Raw genomic sequence first — 21,334 nt, 5'->3', positions numbered from 1 at the left:
CATACAGTGGGCTCAGCATGCTGCTGAACAATTCTTTCACAGATTTTAGAATGAACGAATCAGCTACGTATGAATAATTCAGTATATTAAACATGATAGCCAAACAAACTTAACTTACCTTAATCGGTAAGATGGAAGTCAGTCAGCTGTATTAAGCTCAAAACAAATGAGCCCTTAGTCTCGGCCAAACGACTTTTGGTAGTAGTCCAAGCTTTTGTTTGAACATCATTTTCTCGTTCTGGATTAGCTTCAGAATGTTCCTTTTTGTCACCCACATCTGAAGTTTTAAGTTGATATTTATCCACATTCTGTGATTTCTTTTGGCTTTGTGTTATTTCCTTCTGCCGCTTTGCTGGAGAGTCTTCACTGTTAACACATAGAACTGGCTTCTTTTCTTCTCTTTTACATTGCTGGAGGTATCTGTCTGATTGGTTGATACAGTAACATATTTGCTATCTTGCTGTAACCTGAACAACTGCAGCTCAGCGAGCGAGGAGTTACCAGCTGAGATTACATCGAAAAACTAAGCTTACAAACAGATTGAAAATAGTCTAATGTGATGTTAACTAGAAAAGTCTTCATGTCCAGTCATCAGAACAAGTTTGCCCTCTAAACAGAAACTAGTACTTTCCCACGCGAAGTTCATGAAAGTAAAAATCTTAAATCTGCAAAGTTAAACAAATTACAAAAATCCACTGAACGGCTCTTTAATCCACGTGGACAATCAGCACAGTTAGCATAGAACTACACTAGAAAAAGACAGATGGAAAACCCTAAATTTTTCTCATAAACAAACTATCTTCCTAAGGAAAGAGTAGATCCTATTTACGACACAAACTAAAATGCAAATTAAAATGAAGATAATGAAACCTCAATATAAATGATACAACCTGTAAAGCAATTCGATAAAACTAGCAAATGCAGAATTTAGTACTAGAAAGAAAACAGAGCACTGAACATTTTCCTCTCAACAAGATACATTAAGTGCAATAATCTAGGATATTATAAAGCTTTACGCAGAGCTAAATTGACATGAACACAGGTGAGACTAACTGAATAAGATAATGGTACCTTAATTTAATTTTAACAACTCATTTCACTTTGAAATGATATAGACGTGTATATATATATATATTTGAAATTATTTAATTATTATACTAAGAAATAGAAATATTGTATTTTTTATTTAATTAAGTTATTATTTTTATAAAAATATAACTTACAAATTTAATTTTGTTAAACACTTATAATTTATAATTAAATTTATCTGGACATTTTACTAACTTATAAATATAATTTTTGTTATTATTATAACAACTTATCACTTACAAATAATAAGTTAGTTTATTTTAACTATATAAATTAAATAGCATCAAAATTTATATACAGTTTCTACCGCGTTGTGACAAACTCATTAGGTGAATATGATTAAGTGGTATGAAATTATGAATTGTCTCACTTTTAAGTGAATTTAGATTGATAAGTGAAATGAATAGCTGAAATCATCCCTATTTATATTAGCTCAAACAGTTACACTCTTGTGAGACAAAATGTAAAGACAAATATTTATCACAAATACAAACAAAACAAATAGCTATAGACAAACTATCCCTGGTCTTCAAAAATACTGAGAGCTTCTTTGATTTTCTGGACGTTCAAGGGTTTGGCGAGGTTATAATCGACCCCGGCTTCTTCCATGAGCTTGATCTCTGGACCCTCAGTATATGCACTGACAGCAAATATGGGAATGTGCACCCCATATTTGGCTTCTTTTTGCCGTATTTTTTGGGTTGCTTCAATGCCATCCGAGGTTATCCGATGCGATTAGGCTACCCGATGATAGATAATTTGGTGGATAGACCTCTGACATTTCTGCAGGCCTTTCTCCTCCGTACTCAAGAAGAAGTTTTAGTACCTGATACAGTCGTGATCCGTGGAGGGGCTTGAAAAGAATGATGTCAGTCGCCTGAAGTGTGTCTCGGAGGCCTTGTAGCTGAGTATTGCCAAATCCAGAGCTATCTAACCACACAATTCTATGGCCACCAGTAGATAGGTTCCTTCTGATTTCAGCGACGAGTCCAACGAGCTCACTAAATGTTCCGACTGCAATATCAATGATGATCAGTGTAAAGTGTGCTAGCAGGCTCTCTCTGGTTCTTGTCCTTTTGTGTGTAGAAGGCATCTCTTGATCAATTTGGGCTGGGGAATTGAATTGGGCTTCTTCTAATCTAGGGCTAGAAGTGCGTGAGCCAGCTACGCTTTGAAGTCCATCGGACTTCTTGGAAGAACTGCTCAAAGAATGAACCCTCACGTGTCCGATCATTCTCTTCAAGGAAGAAGCCAGTTCCTTGCAGGTCCGGACAACTAGGCTTTCAATTCGTTGTCTATCCATGAACCTCTGGCACACTCGACTCCTTTCTTCATTTGGGATGAAGAAAATGACTCGTGAGCCTTCTGTTAGTTCAGAGCTACTACCTTGTGGTGAAAAGGATTGGCATGGAGACATGTAAGCACTGACATGTGATCCAGTGTCGTCGGATTTACTCCTTTGATCTGTTTCACATATAGAGAAATAGGCGTTGAACTTGAAGCAAGTTCCTTTCTTGCCTACCTCCTTGTCCATAATCTCTATCTCCTCGCCCATTAAACGTACCTGATGAATAAAAATGATATAAGTAATATAATGTTATAGTAATGCAAGAAAGTGAATTATTTGTTTATGGTACGACAATTGTTGATGTATTTAGTACTTGAAATATACCAGAGACTGCACGATGCCAAGCCCTAGGCCTGTCCCTTCTTGCCCAACAGACGTATCTTTGATCTGAGCATAATTCTCAAAGACTGTTTCTTGCTTATCTTTGAATGTCTCTGGTCCCTGAACTCGCATAGCCAATGCCAAAACCTGCCAAAGAATATATATATTAATAAAGTCCGAGACAATGTGCACAATATATTATGTTCTGTTTGGTGATCAATTCTAGAGTAAAACAATATTGGAATCTTAGTTACAACAGGCATAATAATAATTCAGAGAAGCTATACTTACCAAATCCACCCCAAGGATTTTAACTGTTGAACAATATAAATCATACTCCGTTTCCAAAATGTTGATAGGCATAGGTTGTATTATGCCATCATTTGCTTGGCAAGTAAGGTCACCACCAACATCTCCTACTTCATCACCATTGTGATTCAACATCTTCACTGCAACTGAATTGTTACCGACAGTAATAATTCGAGTGTTCGGGATCTTAGCAGTGGTGAGTACTTGCGCACCCTTTGCGCCCAAAAACAGACTTCCATCGTTATTTATGCTGCCACATAAGGACTGTACTATAGCTTTTACTTCAAACTCCAGAAATCTGGCTCCTCTCCCATCCACAACAGATGTGTTAAGGATTAGCAGATCGTCGTTGTTGATCCATGACAGTCCAACAAAAGCAGTTTCATTGGTACTTTCGACGACTTTTTGAAGCATTGATGGATTAACCTACAAACACATATGAAAAACAATTACATAAAAGATAAGTTTATCAATGAAGTTGAGAATCAAAGATCATAACTCATGTTTTCATAACAAAATGACAGTCATATTTTGGGACTCACAGGATTGCTTCGAAGTAATCAGCTTCACTTTGCATTCGAGAGTCCTAGTTCTGGTAGGCCAGTTGTTAAGCACCAAACTGGGTGGCACCACTGCAATCCCTGTCCGCACAATGCATAACAGCTAAACAATCTCTGTATTGCAATTTATAGGTGGGGATATCTGTTTGCAATTTATAACTGGTGCATTCAATTGAGATTTTACGAGATTTTTTGTATTTGTGAAATCCGGGTGTATTCAATTCATTTATCAAAATCTTGGATATGTATCAATATCTTGGATATTCAATTAATGTTTTTGATTATGTGACAAAATCTCGTGGTAATTGGTCAAGATTTTATATTAGGCTTAATAATCTGATGATATTTAATGACGATTATTCAAAATTTATTAAAATCTAATGGTGTTCAAATGCTGATGTTTTTTTTTTACTTCATAAGACGATGGATTTTGTGAAATAGTTTAGTGTATTTTAAGTTGTTGGAATCCCATCAAAATTTATGGGATTTGAAACATTGTACTTAAATCTTAAAACATGTGTATCAGTTTTACGATATTTTATCTAGAATTCGCATAAAATCAAAATAAAACATATTTTATAAAACGGATTTTCTAGTGTGTGCTCATGGGCACGCGCACTAACAACTTTTTAGGTAGGTGTTGCATTTCTATTGGTTCCAATCTAAATAATAATAATAACGGTCCCCCCTGTCTGCACAAAAATTCATACCAATCAAAATCCTCCATCTAAATTAAAAGTTGTTGTTAGCAGGGGGCGGACCCATACCCTTGGGTATGGGTTCTCGGGCACCCACTCAACTTCCCGTCAAAGTGTAATTATAAGGTAAATTTCAGTTAAAAATTAATTTAAAATTTAGCAGAAACCCACTAAAATATTTATCGAACTCATAATTTACCTCAATAATTCAGAAATCTTATTAACTATTGTGCGACTAGTTTTCGAAATAATTTAAAATCTCGTGGTTATTAAGATATTTGTATAAATATATACTTTTTAGTTTCCAGCGTTCTTTAAATTAACATTTAATATCAATACCAAAAGTTTAAATATTAATATTTAATTAAATATTTATTGTTTATATTAATAAAATAAAACAAAGAACTCATTGAGAAAAATTTCTGGGTCCGCCACTGGTTGTTAGTGTGTATCCATGGACATACATCAGGAAGACCATTTATAAAATTCTATAAATTATATATAATTTATTAAAATTTTAATTGAATACACCCTTTTTAATATTATAATCAAAACAAAATAATCTATGAATGTTGTACAATCTAGGATACATACTTTGTAATTATCATTGTGAATTGTGAAATGTGTTTAAATGTCCATGGTGTGAGAAATTAAAACTCAATATCTAAATGATTTTGTCGAGATTATCATAATTATGGAATGTATTCAATTGATATTTTTTTTAAAAATCATTCAAGAGTTTTTCGGATATTTAACTCGGATTTTTATAAATATATCAGTATCTTAGAAATCTGGTGGTATTCAATCAGAATTTTAAATTAGGCCAAAAACTAATAGTATTCAATTCATGATATCTTGATAGTTTTTTTTTTACTTCATAAAATGAAAGATTTTGTGAAATTGTTTGGTGTATTTTATGATTTTTGAAATTCCATCATAATTTATGAGATTTTGAAGAATTGTGTTTAAATCTTAGAGACTCTGCATAAATTTATGGTATTTTTTAAAAATTCACATAAGCGTAGAATTGGTTCAATCGATTAAAATTTATAAATTATTATTAATCTATTAAAATTTTAGTCATATAAAGATGTCATGTTGAGCATAATCTTGATTCTTACACAACCATCATAATTAAATTTATATGACCATCAGCACACATTAAACAAATCGATTATAATTTAATGTACATTGGATGGATGTGTAAATCACAAACACAAAACCATATCATATTTTTTTTAATTCTTCTATCGAATACAACTTGTGAACCAAAACGTAATATACACTTTTATATAAGTTTTTGTTCGGGTGTGTTGTTTAGAATTATTATGTTGTCAGAAAAAGTACTTGTAAAAAAAAGTGTTGTTGAGAAATTAGATAATAATTTGGTAATTTTTTCAGTATTTGCATATTTTAAATTATAATATAAAAATATTTGCATATCTTTTCAGAATTATTGTGTTGTCAAAAAAAAATAATGTTTTTCACGAGACTTGACAATGAAATCTATGATAGCTTCCTGCAAAAATTGAAAAATAGTTTTTTTTTCAAAAAATGGGAGGACCTACTTTTTCTAACAACAGTTTTCGAGTTTAAAATTGCTTTACAGAAAAGTATTTTTTTTTTTTGAAAGATACAGAAAAGTATTTTTTGATTTGCTAAACAACTTATTACTCTATTTTTCAGCAAAAAATTATTATTGATGTCTGTTACAAAATGACAAACGGTGCCTAAATTTTGACGAGAATTAGATGTGGTTTATTTTAAAAAGGTTCATGATCCATATGATCATGTAAATAGATATAATTTCTTCAAATTATTTGTTATGGATGAAAATTTGTGACTACTGTTTTAATATAAAACACACACAAAAACATATAATATGAAAAACTCACTTCCACCTTGAATCACTAATTAAAAAACATATTAATTTATAGTTTGTATTTAAGTACTGATTTATATTTAATGAAGAAAGTTCTATGGAGACTTGATTATTTGGAGACCGTAGAGACCTAATTCTGGCCATCCAATCATTAAACATCCAACGGCTGCATATATTTTGTCCTGCACATTTGTTTTCTCTCCCTATCCTGTCCTGCACTTCTAAATCGATGAACAACAAGCAGTACTTCTAAATCTTGCATAACATAAAATAATAATTCCATAATATTGGTGTTCAATCACCGAAATCCTAACAAATAAAAATAATAATTGCATACAAAACAAAGATGTAGTTGGACACTGCTATGATTGGCACTGAACTCATTGTCATTGTCCTGCAACGAATTGAATTTGTTGCAAGACAAAATAACACTTAGATATATCACAAATATGCGGGACAAATTATTAATATTACATTACTAGAAATGCAGGACAAGAATAGTGTAAATTACAAACATAGTTTTGAATTAAAACTAAAAACAAGAAATGCAGGACAAGAATATTAATAATACATTACTAGAAATGCAGGACAAGAATAGTGTAAATTATTAATATTACAAAACTAGAAATGCAGGACAAAGAATATTTAATCATGTCCATTGATTGCCATATTATTTAACGGTAGATCTTGTAGTTTCTAATGACTCCAAAATTTTTGGTCTCTATTGAGCCCAACTCTTAATTTAATCATTAATTTATATATATATATATGTTTTTAATTAATAAGTCTTCCTTAATATTTCATATAGTAACTAATAATTAAGACCGATGTTTAAAAAAAATTGTACTCCCTCCGTCCCTTTGATTTCTATACACTTTTATTTTCGGGATGTCCCATTCAATTATATACATTTCAAAACTTTCCCAAAATAGTAAACTTCTATAATATAAAAATCTCACTCACCCACTACTTTAATCAACTTTTTTAAATCTATCAATTAAATATTCATGAGTACCGTCATTTTATATACTTTTCATTCTCTTTCTCATTATTTTACACTATTTTATACATTTTTCTTAGTTTCTGTGTTCATTGCAAACGTATAGATCTCATAGACACGGACGGAGTACCATCTCGCAAGGTCCACAGCAGTCGAACCTAGGCCACCTGTCAAAGCAAGCTGATAGAACCGAGAGAAACAGAAACGCTGCTCTCTCTGCAGCCGCTTTCTCTTCGTTAATTCCAATGCACTCCCCTCCCTCCATATAAATACAATCCCCCATCTTTTCCCTCTTTTTCACCACCACCACCCCCATCTTCTCTTTCATTTTGATTCCTCTCCAATTAATTATCATCACTATGAAGCTCAAACCCTCACCGACCTCGCCATCCCAAACCCTAACCAACGCGCCGTCGCAAGATGCGCGTCTCCTCGTGCGCGAGACTCTCCGCATCAGCGCCAATCTCGCCTCCGCTCCGCCCGCCGAGAAGCCCGCGCCGCCGCCGCAGCTGCCTCCTGTAGAGCCGGGATTTCAGGACCAGTTTGTCGATTCGAGCTTCAGGTTGATTTGTAGCGAGGAGATCGACGGACGCCGCTGGAATTATTTTGCTCAGGATATCGGTTCTGTTAAGTTTAAGAAAGGCTCGATTCGCGCCGTCAGCTTGCAGTCTCCGAAAGCTCCTGTTGATGTTCGTTTCTGTATCCTCTGCTCTTATTTGGATAATTCTGTGTGTTTTTGTTGCTTATGATTGTAGGTTAAATGATTTTTGAAATTAATGCTAATATACTGCCTAATTAGACAAATGCAGCTTTCGACTTAGTTATCAATTAGTTGCGATATATTCACTGTAGTTGAAGAGTTGATATTGAATGATCGGGTAATTTGTGTAGCTGAATTAGTGATTTCAATGCAAATGACTGATGATTTGTATAATTAATACTGTGATTCCTCATTTGCATTCGAATCACCAGTGTCAGCTATACAAATCACCTGTTGTTTATCATCCTCAGTGGAGCTTATATTTAAGTATCATCAGAATTGCATCGACTGTATATGGCTTCAAAACAATAAGTTAATGATAAACCAATCAGAATTACACAAATGCAGCTTTGTCTGTAATGGTACAAGAGTTGAGGTTAAATTGACTACAGTTAAAATTATCTAAGAGTGGATTAGTTTCTATGTTAAATTGTAGTAAGAATTTACTCATGTGACATCAGAATGCATTTATATATTTTCTCTAAGTTGAACCTGTTATTGCTAGTCCAATATTTGTTGTAGTATTGACCAACCTATTCTTAAGAGTCGGGGAAGTTAATTGTGCTGTTCTAGTGCCTAATTAGATGAATGTGGCTTTGTATTGAATGATAAAATAGTTGTGGTTGATTTGAAAATAGTTTGATTTGAATTTAAGTGGATTAGTTGCGTGAGAAAATGTAGTGATGATATATTATTAATTTTAAGATTTGAATAGTGAATATATATCACCCTTTGACTGCTAGTCCAATATTTGTTTTTCACAATAGAGTTTAAGGAATTATTAAGATTTTGAACTATAATTTCTGACTTTTCTGTTTTTGATATTTTGTGCAGGAGTTGGTGTCATTTGTTAGATCATATGTAGTTCCAGAAGGTTTTCCTGATAGTGTGATACCCTCTTATGTTCCATACATGACATGGAGAGCTTTAAAGGTACAATTCCAATTCTCTGTGGTTATTTACTTGGAATTAAAGTAAGTTCTTGTGTTGAATTGCGGATGCTGATGTTGTCATTCACTGTAGCATTTCTTTGGGGGTGCAATGAGTGTTTTTACCACTCAGACGCTTCTGAATTCAGTTGGGGTCTCTAGAAATCGATCTACACCTGGGGCTGTTGCTATTAATTGGATTCTCAAGGTATGCTTGATCAAGTTATGTTTGTAAACCTAGTGTAGGATGAACTTTTCTCATGGATTATATGTTAATGTTAGATGATTGGTTGTGTCGGATATAATCTGTTGAGGGTCACTTATTGCAACCACTTTAGTCATCAACTGATTTGTGTCGGATAAAATCTGTTGAGGATCACTTATTGCAACCACATTAGTCATCAACTGAAGTCTCGCACTATTTAAAACTGAGTACACTTGAAATGATATTATAGTCTTAAGCTTTATGAGTGTTGTGGTAACTTGGAGTCATTTTTCGTTCTTGTTACTGTAATTGTCACTATTATATCTGTTATGAGAGAAAACTGAAATATCTTTTTATCTGCAGGATGGAGCAGGCCGTGTTGGGAAGATGCTTTATTCTCGTCAAGGGAAAAAATTTGACTATGATCTGAAACAGGTTACATTAATTTCTGATGAAATTTCTCACCATCTTTTTTTCTATTGGCGGTGTATTAATCTTTACAGTGATGTCTTCCAGCTGCGGTTTGCTGGTGATCTCTTGATGGAGTTGGGAGCTGCTGTGGAATTAGCAACTGCAGCTGTACCACACCTTTTCCTTCCTTTAGCATGTGCTGCCAATGTAGCCAAGGTTTAAACTTTCCTCTATATAAGTTATGCATGCAGGTTTCAGTTAGTTGTTGCGTTGTACAATGATCTTATAAACATTTTTTTTGATGTAGAATGTTGGTGCGGTCACATCAACATCTACTCGTACCCCAATATACAAAGCCTTTGCAAGAGGAGAAAACATCGGTGATGTTACTGCAAAAGGAGAATGTGTTGGAAATATTGCAGATCTGGTACAGCTTATCCTACAATGTTTTAGTACTTTAGCTTAGATGCAACTAATGTGGATTTTGAGACTGCTATAAGTTTGGGCCAATGGTCCTCTTTATTGTATGTTGGTACTTGCTAATGAGAAAATTAAACGGTTTCCCCCATAATTTGTTATAGCTACCTGCAAAGACAAAACCTAAAACTACGATAGTGAATCAAAGTAGAACAGAATAGTTAGTTTTGCAGTTATACTTGGCAGTTCCTTGATAGGGTACAGATGGTATTGTCTTGGTGTGTGGTGATCCATGTGTTGACACATCACAAGCGGGAGTGTATTCCTGTAGATGCTAATCTCGTTAAATTTGCTATTGTGAAGTTGGGTACTGGATTTAGCATCATGGTTGCAAAAAGAAATCCATCTTTGGTTACCACCTTCGCTTTACTCTCTTGTGGATACGTATTCAGCTCCTATCAAGAGGTTTGATTTTCATTAACATATTGTTAGACAAGCAATTTTACATTTTCATCTATTTACCTAATTGTTCAATTTTGTCCGAAGTTGATTTAGATATCTTACCTCAATTTATTTTGCCAGGTCAAATCTGTTGTTCTGCATACACTAAATCGTGCAAGATTCACTGTTGCCGTAGATTCTTTCCTTAAGACTGGTTAGCTTGCATGCTTATTGACTCTTGTCAAATTAAGCCAGTGTTATCTTTTTCATTCTTTTCTTGTCAAATAATTGCCAAATGTTATATTTTCTCTTCAACCTTCTTTGGTGGGACATTTGCGTCACAAGCCATGTTCCTAGTTATTACTCCTGAGGTGATCTTTTATTTTCTTTTTGGCTCCTTTCATTGAGATGACTAATTGTACATCACATCACCAATTTCAGGGCAAGTACCAACATTGCAGGAGGGAAATGCAATGGAAAGTGTATTTAATTTACCATGGTCAAACCACAGCCCCATTGTTCTTGGTAATTTAGTCCTAGCCTTTCTCACATGTGATTGTCTAGTTCTCCAAAATATGATTCATTCTCTAGTTGTCACTCAAGTTTGTTGTGGATCCCAGGATCAAGATTCAAAGATGCGTTCCAGGATGCAAACTCTTACCTTGCCATAGAGCCTGTTTTTGAGGTACAACAATGATCTAACAGATTTTACATAATTCTTGGCTTAGAAATCTTTCGCACGCATATCTGCTTGTGCTGCTGTGCGGTAGTACTTACTACAATATCATTTCTTGTTTGGGTTTCTCTTTTGTCTTTCTATTAATCTCAGAGAGAAAGATATGTAGTTACATATAATCCTTCTAAGGGTAATATATATGCGCTGTTCAAGGATCAAGCAAAACCCGATGACATATTGAAAGCTACATTCCATGTGAGCAAAATTTATCTTCTTTTGTTATATAATGGAGAATTTCATGGTATGGACGAAGCTAAATTATCTTATATGCAGGCTAATGTACTATTGCATATCATTCGTTCATCAAACGGGAATAGGTTTCCCAGGAGAGAAAATGAAACTGATCCTTCAGTTTTGCTGCCCTCTTCAACCAATCTTGAAGCTCATATTGCAGACTCTTATAAGATGGTTTCAGCTTTGTATGCGCCATTTAAGAGCAAAGCTAAAGAACAGGTTGGTGAAAGTACTTGTATGCTATTAATATGAAATCAATTGCAATTTAGAGTTAATATTGCCATGGCGGTGAACCACTCAAATAAATGTGTTTGTGTACGTCCAACACAAGAAAAAACATTGTTTGGTCGTTGGTGTTCATCTCTAAGTTGTGACTTGCTAGGCTGACAACTGTTCTGTTTTTTGGTGGATTAAAAGTAATTGTACTAGTTCAGGTTGTAAAGGTCTGAAATCTTAACTGAAAAGATGACGGGAAATAAAAGATAAATCCCCCTACCTAGGACCAAATTATTAGTTTAGAAATGTGATTAGTTGTCTTTGTTGTTGTGATTTTGTTATCCCATCATAATTAAGAGGTTTGTCAAGGCTCAAAGGTTGAGTGCTTCAGAGTATTCTGTAAGAGGTTGATATACTTCTAAAAGAGATTTATGTTCTATTTGGAGAGTGAAAGGGTTGTTTTCTCACACTAGAGTAGGTTTGATATCTAGACAATGTCTTAACTTTTATCTGTATGAGATATTGTAATAATTATGCTGCTTCTGGTACTAATGATTTTTTTGCTGTGTAGGGCTGGGTGATGTCAGAATCTCATCTAAATCCTGGCCGAGCTCGGCTCTGTGGATTGACCAAGTGAATGTGTCAAATCAATGACATCTTCATCCGTCCAGAGCATCCAATTTTCAAGAGATTAGATAGCTTATTTAAACTCGGAGAGAGGAGCTACTGCAGTTCGTGCATCAACCGAATTGATCATCTTTAAGAGTATCAGATACCCTAAGTAAGAAGATGTTCCCTATTGTATATCAACCATGACTTGTACAACCAGCAATGTGTGTTATGCCCATATTTACGTTTGTAGGAGAAATCAGTTCTAGTGGATAGATAAAATGTATTAGTGCTTGTATATGAAATATAAATAAACCAGTTTTGTCTTATGTTGTAATCTCTATCGATAAAAGGTCTTTTTCCCATGTGGGGCCTTCTGTTATTCTGTGGAGGTAAGATGCATCCATATCATAGCGCATTACTGGCCGTCTTAAGGAACAAGGCCAACATATTATCTATGCTCTTTCTAAAGCTATATTTAGGAGCTTTGGGTTGTTATGTTACCTACATATAGTGGATTATACAGATTGTCAATCTAATTAGTTGCTGTGCACCTGTGCCGAGATTCAGAACTCTGCTACCACACATGTGGTAAATTCAGGGTTGGAGATAGTATTCAATTGCTGAACTTAAATGTAAGAGTTCTTTGAAATGTTAATATCTTTGTGCAACAATTTTTGAAGTCATCTACGACGTTGCTAGCAAAACTTAAGTAGCTGTGATATCTTTAAAACATCCGAACAATGGAAAGACTACAATGCATTCATTCAGGCTCCGGTTAGTGGTTACTGCAGTGTTCGACTCTCAAACAGAGTTTATGTATGTGTACAATGTCAGCTATCAAAGTGTTTCTATCAATAATCATAGTCTATTTGATCAGCAATAGACAGATGTAAGACCCGTACGTTCAATGTACATGGCGCAGCAAAACAAATGAAGAAGAATGAACAATGCGCCTCTTTGTATGAGCTGAATACATAACATACGTACAAACATGCATGTAAAAATTGATATGTCGAAATACTTGCGCATCTATTTCTTTATTAAATCTTGAACACTTAATTGTCCCCGAAAAAGGAATTAGGTGTCCATCCATTTGATACTGTATTTCTTCGTTTTGGAAACCTCTACCAAACTAAATATATAGATAATAGTTTCAGTGTGTTTCCAATCTGCATGAGATTTAAAGAGGTGCCCGACTGGGCATGTTTTTTAGGCCCGTCCGTTTGGCCACCTCTAAGTAAATAAGAAACATGAAATGTCAGTAGATATTGATTAGTCAAATATAAATCATATAACATGAATTTCAGAACTAAATCTCAATTCCCTTAACTACATTACATAAGCATGGTCTTTAAATATCAAGATCACTCTAAGAGCAGAAACTAGAGAAATCTTGAAAGCTGACACAGAAAATAGATATATATAGAGATAAAATCATACTTAATCTTGAATCTGAATTGGAACTGCAGGAGGTTCAGTAGAAGAGGTAGTGAGGTTCTTCTTAGCAAGATTATGCTTGTTGTTGTGCATCCACACCTTAAGAACTCTTCTTTTGATTCCAACTTCTTGACAGAACTGTTGCACCATACTCTCCTCTTGCTTCTGTATTTTCCACCCAACTTTCTCAGCAAAGTTGAGCATTTTCTCCTTCTGTTCTGGTGAAAACTTTGTCCTAAACCTCTTTTTCACCAAATGGGCTGGTCTCCCCCCATATCCATACCCTGCATGAACATTGTTCCCCCCACCATCTTCTTGCTCATCAGATTCTGAAGCCAGAGTAGACCCCATCATCATATTATAAGAAGACATGATCATCTGGTGGGGCTGTGCTGCTCTTGGGGGAACAAAACCAGGAGTCCCAAAATGATGTCCCAGCATGAGTTTCCTCTGGTAACATTCATAAGAAGACATGGGGTGTTTTGTTTCATCCTCTGGCTCCTTTCGATGAAAGTTTCGATGGCAGTGACAAGCAGAACATGTGAGGGCTTCAAGACTGCCTTCTTCTCCACTAGGCATGAACTCACCACACCCATCTGTTGCATTTCCTCCTATGGATGCTGCATGATTCTTAAGACATTCCTTGTATGTCACCATCTTCTTGTATGGCACTGCCACATGGTCCTCATTGATTGGAGCTTGAGACACTGAGATAGGCACAATGGGGTTTTGTAATTGTAGCTGTGGGATGGGATCATGGTGAATAATTTGACCATGTCCATAAGTAGAGCTTATAGGAAGTGGCATCTCCTCATCTTGACTAGACATCTCCATGGCTTCAAAATAGTGTCTCAATAGAAAAATCAGTGTTGTTTGTTTGGAGACCAAAAGGGTAAGCACAAGCAAACAGATTAGTTTACTTAAAAAACTAAATTACCAAGAGAGATCTGAAAAGTGGTAGTTTCCATAACTAAACAAAACTTGGGAGTGTGTATTATTTTACCTTAAACAATGAGCTGCCCTTTGTTTGAAAACATACACACTACATAGTTCAAAGATTTTGACAGATGAAACATTTAACTTACTTGCAGACCAAAGAAAATTGACCAATGTGTTTTTACCTAACCTCAAAAGACAGTAGCTTTAGTTTCTTAAACATAAATGTGGAGCAAGATTAGTGGAAGAACACTTTGATTGGTGAACATGCAACAGACAAGAATGAAAACAATGTGTTTCTTCTTCGATATCAAGCAGAAACAGTGGCTTATAATGAGATTAGCACTCACATAAGTATGTATTTCTGATAATATGTTGAGCTTGGTTACCTTACATTGCAAAAGACAAAAACTTGAATTAGAGAAGACAATGGTTGACAAAGAGGGGGGATGGTTTAGTTTAGAAAAGGGTAGTAATAACTAGTGGGTGATGAATGGAAAGGATAGGAGAAGGAAAGTAGGGAGACAATGCAGGGAGTTTTGCAGGTGGGTTTTTTGCTAGTGAAGCACTTAACATAGAGCTTATAGATGTCGGGAAGGCCAAAATTGGGAGACAGGAAAATAACAAAAGATTATTGTTTTAAATTAATGGGCCATCTAGTTCAAAAAGTGTTTACATGTGAGAGGTTAATTATAGATTAAAATTAATTTTTAATTCATGTGTTTAGATAATTTTTTTGGTATTTATGATAAAGGTATAACAGTTATTAATAATAATAATAATAATAATAATATTATAAATTATCTTTTAAAGTGGTTATTTTTGTAAAATTTATTTTTTTACAAAATGAGTCATTAAAAAATTGTCACTTTCAACTTTTCATATTCTGACATATAAGTTGAGAATTGACGTATAAGTTCTTTACAGTTTACACAAACGGTGTGAATAAGTTACTTCCATCTTATAACTCTAGAAATTATTTAAAAAACTCGACCAAACATGCTCAAAATATTATGATTTTAGCTATTAGCGTAAACGAACCGAGTCAAGTCTAATTTACCCGTATATTTAAGTATTTAAGATTAGAAGTTCACTTGCTACCTAAATATCATAATTTTAAAAATGTTGAATTGACCGATTAATTGTTACCCCGACTATTCTGATTCGATTTTTAAAATTCGATTAACCATAACATATCTTATTAAAATTAATACAACAGTTTAATAAATTAAATTATTCTATATTATTATCTATACATATACAATTAATGTCCCGATTGATTAATTATACCTATTAATCTTTCATTATCTGATTAATCAATAAAAGTGACTCATCCATTAGTTCCGATTTTCGTTTTTCACAACATAAGCTACATACACATAAAAAATTTCTTTCCTCAAAAATGGTTTTACAGATAGATAAAGAATCTGCTGAAGAATAGAGAGGGAGATGAAAAGAAAAGGTGGGGCACTTGCTTGCTTTGCTTGCACTATCAGGAATCAGGCTAGCACCATTTGGGGAGAGACCAGTGTTTGTGTGTCAGACAATTGAGAACTGGCCAGCAAAACATCAAAAAGAAAACCAAAATTCACAACAATTCTTTATTCACCACAAAAATGCAATTATCTACAGGAAACTATGCAGAGTGACTGTAGGTAATAAACTAGTTTCATGTAAGGTCAATTGGTGAACAGTGAAAAATGGCAGTTTAGCTGAAAACAGGTGACTTGTTCTATAATGGCTACCGGCTCCTTCCAATTTCTAGGCACCTTGAACATCATCTTTACAAATATAACCACCTTTTTTTTCACTTCACATTTCTAACCACCCTAATTCAACACCCCTCGGGCGAACACAGCAGAAAAAATTTTTTCAGCCCAGATCTTGCTACGGGCGAACAGAAGAATAACAGGCAAGTGTGTTCGCCCTTGCCACGGGCGAACATACCTGTGAAGCATTGACGTGTCCGGCCCAGTCAGGGGCGGCCACGTGTCCCCTTTTACCCCTTAAACACCCCAACCCCTTTGTTTCTTCTTCATCTTCGCCGCAGCAACCAGCAAGTGAAGAATTTTCAGATTTTCACACACCGCAAGCTTCAATTTGTAGAAGAAAGGGTGATCCGGACAGAGAAAAGGGGGGAAAAAGGAGCTTGCTTTGCTACTTTCACCGGATCAAATTAATCAATTTCACACATTTTCAAGGTTTTTCCACCATTCTCAATCTCATTAAAATGCATGCATGTATTTTTATAAATTTGATAATGATTGATCTTAGTTGCTAGTAGATATAAATTATATGACAAGCTTGATTAGTAATTTGTTTGATAATTTATAATGGGTTTTGTTAGTTGGTATTTGGTAGTAGCTTATGTTAGTGATAATTTTAGTTTAGATTAGTAGTTGGTGATGATTGTTGTTGATTAGTAGTGGTAGTGCTAATTTTAGTTTAGGTTAGTAGTTGGTGATGATTGTTGTATTATTTACGTTAAGAGTAGATTAAATATAATCAATTTAATTTTAGCTTTTATTGAATTTAATGAAATTAAATTAAATCGAATTTAAAAGTAAACTTGACACCATTAAATTAAATAGGTTAGTAGTTGGTGATGATTGTTGTATTATTGACGTTAAGAGTAGATTAAATATAATCAATTTAATTTTAGCTTTTATTGAATTTAATGAAATTAAATTAAATCGAATTTAAAAGTAAACTTGACACCATTAAATTAAATAGGTTAGTAGTTGGTGATGATTGTTGTATTATTGACGTTAAGAGTAGATTAAATATAATCAATTTAATTTTAGCTTTTATTGAATTTAATGAAATTAAATTAAATCGAATTTAAAAGTAAACTTGACACCATTAAATTAAATAGGTTAGTAGTTGGTGATGATTGTTGTATTATTTACGTTAAGAGTAGATTAAATATAATCAATTTAATTTTAGCTTTTATTGAATTTAATGAAATTAAATTAAATCGAATTTAAAAGTAAACTTGACACCATTAAATTAAATAGGTTAGTAGTTGGTGATGATTGTTGTATTATTGACGTTAAGAGTAGATTAAATATAATCAATTTAATTTTAGCTTTTATTGAATTTAATGAAATTAAATTAAATCGAATTTAAAAGTAAACTTGACACCATTAAATTAAATAGGTTAGTAGTTGGTGATGATTGTTGTATTATTTACGTTAAGAGTAGATTAAATATAATCAATTTAATTTTAGCTTTTATTGAATTTAATGAAATTAAATTAAATCGAATTTAAAAGTAAACTTGACACCATTAAATTAAATAGGTTAGTTGGCCTTGGTTAGCTTTAAGCATGGGTTAGTTCGATAAGAAAGACTTTGAATAAAACTCAACGACTCCCTTAAATTTAGGAAATACGTTTGTTTTATTAGAATAAAAATTTAAATTATACAATGTTATATTATTCCAATAAATATAAAAAATCAGATTTGTAAAAATAGTTAGAGATAATTATTTCGAATTTAAAATTAATTAATAATGTAAAATAATAAATATAGTACAATCTTTGGGATTACAATTAATATTATAAATATAATCAACATAATTTGAGTTTTTATAAATTTAATTAAATTAAATTAATTCGAATAATATAATATAAAATAAAAAAATTGAAATGAAATTAAATTTAAATTAAATGTAATTAAATTTAATTAAATTAAATGAAAATATAATATAAAATTAAAAATTCAGATTTAATTAAATTAAATTAAATAATATAATTTAAATTAAATTTAATTAAATTAAATTTAAATGAAAATATAATATAAAATAAAAAAAATCAGATTTGTAAAATTAGTTAGACATAATTACAATTAAAATTAAAATCACAATGTTATATTGACACAATTAAAATGAAAATTATTTCGAATATTGGATTTAATGAAACAATTTCAAATTTAATAACAAATATTTTGAATTTAATTTCGCAGATGGATGTCGGTCGTTCTGGTCCCGGACCTTTAGACGGGAGTTTGTTGACATTACAGTCTGTGCACAGGTCTCAGGTTGTGTGGGACAACATAGAGGTAAACTCCTTCTTTAGTGCAATTTTTTTTACATTTGTATGAGTCTGTAGCCTATAGGGACTAATATTTTGTGCACTACAATTATTTCAGCCACCCCCTGATTTCAGAGTGAGGACAAACTTTGGGGATTGAGAATATTAAAGACCTCGAACTTATCAAATGTACTTTTATTTGCAGTTTTTATTTTTGCAAATCAGAATGATATGAGCAATATCTATTTATATTAACCTAAACAAAATTATTCATATTACCGAAAAAACCACATATTTTAGTGCTTATTTTTTATTATTGTTAATCCAAGCATTACATAAACTGAGGGATGTGTAATTTAAAGGAAACACAAGCATTACATAAAATTAAAAGAACACAAGCATTACATAAAATTAAAGGAAACACAAGCATTACATAAAGTGAAAATAAAATTACATTTGATTAAAATAATTAAAATATTTGAAATGACAAGTCTCTGCAGTTCTTGTATCTTTTTGAGTCAAACTTGTAATGCAGTAGAACAGTAGTTGCAATTTAAAGGGGTGAGTAGACAACTCATAATTAAAGTTTGATATGACAAGTCCTTGCAGTTTGATATGTTATTGAAGGATGCAGTTATTCCCCTTCAAAATAATGCATTTACAAGTGGCTAAAAATCTTTCCGGATCTGATAATAATTTTGGATTTTACAAGTCCTTTGGCTTTAAGTCTAATGCAGCCTTACTTTCTGCAGAACCTTTACTTTATGACATACTGTTCATCATGTGAACCTCTGCATTATGAGATACTACTGTTGATCATGTGAATATCAGCATTATGGGATACAACTGTTGATCATGTGAATATCAGCATTATTTCGTTGCAATGTTATGCTATGCCTATAAATAGGTTCACATACAATATGCACAATGCACACACAACCATAGAGCTCACACAAGATATAGTTCATCATAAATCATGAGTTACACACCAGGTGATCTGTTTGTTGCCATGGGTAGAAAATGGTGGTGTGATGATGACTTTACGTACTCTTTAAACCCTAATTTACGATACTCCCCTCAGTCGATTACCACCATGTTGAATGAGTGGGAGTGGCGTGTGCGTAGGCATGAAGTGTGCATGGAACGTTGTGCACTAGCTGGGATTCCGATTCCTAAACAAAGGGCCCGTACTATGCCTCGAGAAACGCCGCAGCAGCTGGAGGCCGCCCTCTTCAGAGCGAGAGAAGAGGAGAATCGCATGAATCTGCGACTGCATCGTCAGAGTCTATACGATGATGCTAGGATGTTTCGGGAAGAAGGGAACCGGTTTAAGGAACAACAATACCTTGCATTGGTCACCACTCCGGATTATTATTCTGATAGTGTAATGTCGTCCGAGGACGATTAAGTGGTCTGTAGTTTCGTCGTGATTGTTTTCTGCTTTTCAATTTAAGTCGTGTTATCGTTGTTTTAATATCTTCTATGAATAAAAGTGCTGTGTTTGATCAAATGCATTCGGGACAAGATATTACATGACGTTTTCGGATTAACAAAAATAAAACAATAATAATATTATTTATCTTTTATGAGCTTAAATATGAACTTAAATATTAAAATATTATATTTTAATATAAAATAATTTTGTAATATCATATCATTATATAATATAATATTATAAAATATAATAATATAAATAATATATCACAATTTCCCCTTTTTTTGAATTTTTTATAAATTAAATAAACGAACTGAAAAGTGAAGAATTTTTGAGCAAACCCACAAACATTTTCCCTTCTATGTTCGCCCGTGGGGGGGGCGAACATATAAGGAAAAATGTTTGTTGTTCGCCCCTGGGAGGGGCCTGCTGCAAAAATAATTTCTGTGGTGTTCGCCCCTGGATGTTTCGAATTAGGGTGGTTAGTTTTGTGAAGTGAAAAAAAAGGTGGTTAGTTTTGTAAAGAATGTGTTGTGGGTGGTCAGTAATTTGAAGGAGCCAATGGCTACCACTATTGTTCAAGAGGCAGAGTTTGCATTTGGAGTAAAAATTTATCATCATGGTTTTCATCAGGCCAAGCCTGAGGCTTGTTCATTATTACACAATTTCTGAGTTTAGTACTACACGTGAAGGGAGTTAATTAGTGTGTGTGAATTTATATTATGCACACAAGTATTGAATTTATTTTTGGAGCATTAAAAGGTAGATGATCAGTTATTGTGCCATGCTTTTGCATGTGAAATCTGGTTAGCTGTGACCTGTGAGGTTTGATCAAGTGATTCTAGTTGGTTTTGTTGTAGCTATGCCCTTTATGTCAAAGAATTTTTCGGAATTTATGTCATCTCATGGTTCATTTAAATTTCACGGATGTTATATTAAAAGCCAATATTGCACCCCTTAAAAGAATTTAACAATGTTGGTCCTAGAAAATCCGATTTTATATAGGGAGATGAGCGTGTTGTACGTCTAAATCATGGGGAACTTGGTCTCAAGGAGAGTAGCTAAGAATATGATCAAAAGTTGGTGATGCATTTCTTAATAGAATTTAATGGAGTTGGTAAAGTTGTTCGGGACTTAATCCAGATAGTAGTTAAAAATACGATTAAAAGTTAGTGTTGCGCACCCCGGAAAAGGAATCCAACAAAGTTAACGATAAAATTGAGAATAACTTGGTCCCGAGGATGGTAGATAACTAGAATATGATTAAAAATTAGCGTCGCACCCGTAAAAGAATCCAAGAAAGTTGCCCAAGCGGTTCGGGCCTT

The 21,334-nt window shown here is 33.4% G+C and overlaps 3 protein-coding genes across 3 annotated transcripts; 1 reads left to right on the top strand and 2 right to left on the bottom strand.

Annotated features, from left to right (window-relative positions):
* Positions 1-1,494: 1,494 nt before the first annotated feature.
* On the bottom strand, positions 1,495-3,726 carry LOC108199321 (histidine kinase CKI1). The gene is made up of 4 exons (XM_017367094.2): positions 3,610-3,726; positions 3,050-3,493; positions 2,762-2,905; positions 1,495-2,653 (listed from the first exon to the last, which is right to left on the bottom strand). The coding sequence occupies exons 2-4, from the start codon at positions 3,479-3,481 to the stop codon at positions 1,796-1,798; spliced, it is 1,434 nt and encodes a 477-aa protein (XP_017222583.1). The 5' UTR covers positions 3,482-3,493; positions 3,610-3,726; the 3' UTR covers positions 1,495-1,795.
* A 3,612-nt stretch (positions 3,727-7,338) lies between these two features.
* LOC108222641 (protein root UVB sensitive 6-like) lies at positions 7,339-12,547 on the top strand. Its single transcript, XM_017396557.2, has 13 exons — positions 7,339-7,896; positions 8,802-8,900; positions 8,991-9,104; positions 9,465-9,536; positions 9,618-9,728; positions 9,820-9,939; positions 10,293-10,394; positions 10,512-10,584; positions 10,812-10,895; positions 10,991-11,055; positions 11,200-11,301; positions 11,380-11,559; positions 12,128-12,547. The coding sequence occupies exons 1-13, from the start codon at positions 7,567-7,569 to the stop codon at positions 12,191-12,193; spliced, it is 1,518 nt and encodes a 505-aa protein (XP_017252046.1). The 5' UTR covers positions 7,339-7,566; the 3' UTR covers positions 12,194-12,547.
* A 922-nt stretch (positions 12,548-13,469) lies between these two features.
* On the bottom strand, positions 13,470-14,576 carry LOC108194140 (zinc-finger homeodomain protein 4-like). Its single transcript, XM_017361049.2, has one exon. The coding sequence runs from the start codon at positions 14,437-14,439 to the stop codon at positions 13,609-13,611; it is 831 nt and encodes a 276-aa protein (XP_017216538.1). The 5' UTR covers positions 14,440-14,576; the 3' UTR covers positions 13,470-13,608.
* Positions 14,577-21,334: the final 6,758 nt, after the last annotated feature.

This window comes from Daucus carota, chromosome 1 (assembly GCF_001625215.2).
Source record: "Daucus carota subsp. sativus chromosome 1, DH1 v3.0, whole genome shotgun sequence".
Lineage (NCBI taxonomy): Eukaryota > Viridiplantae > Streptophyta > Magnoliopsida > Apiales > Apiaceae > Daucus > Daucus carota.
Note: the sequence above shows the minus strand (reverse complement) of the source record. Positions and strands in the feature narration are given on the sequence as shown.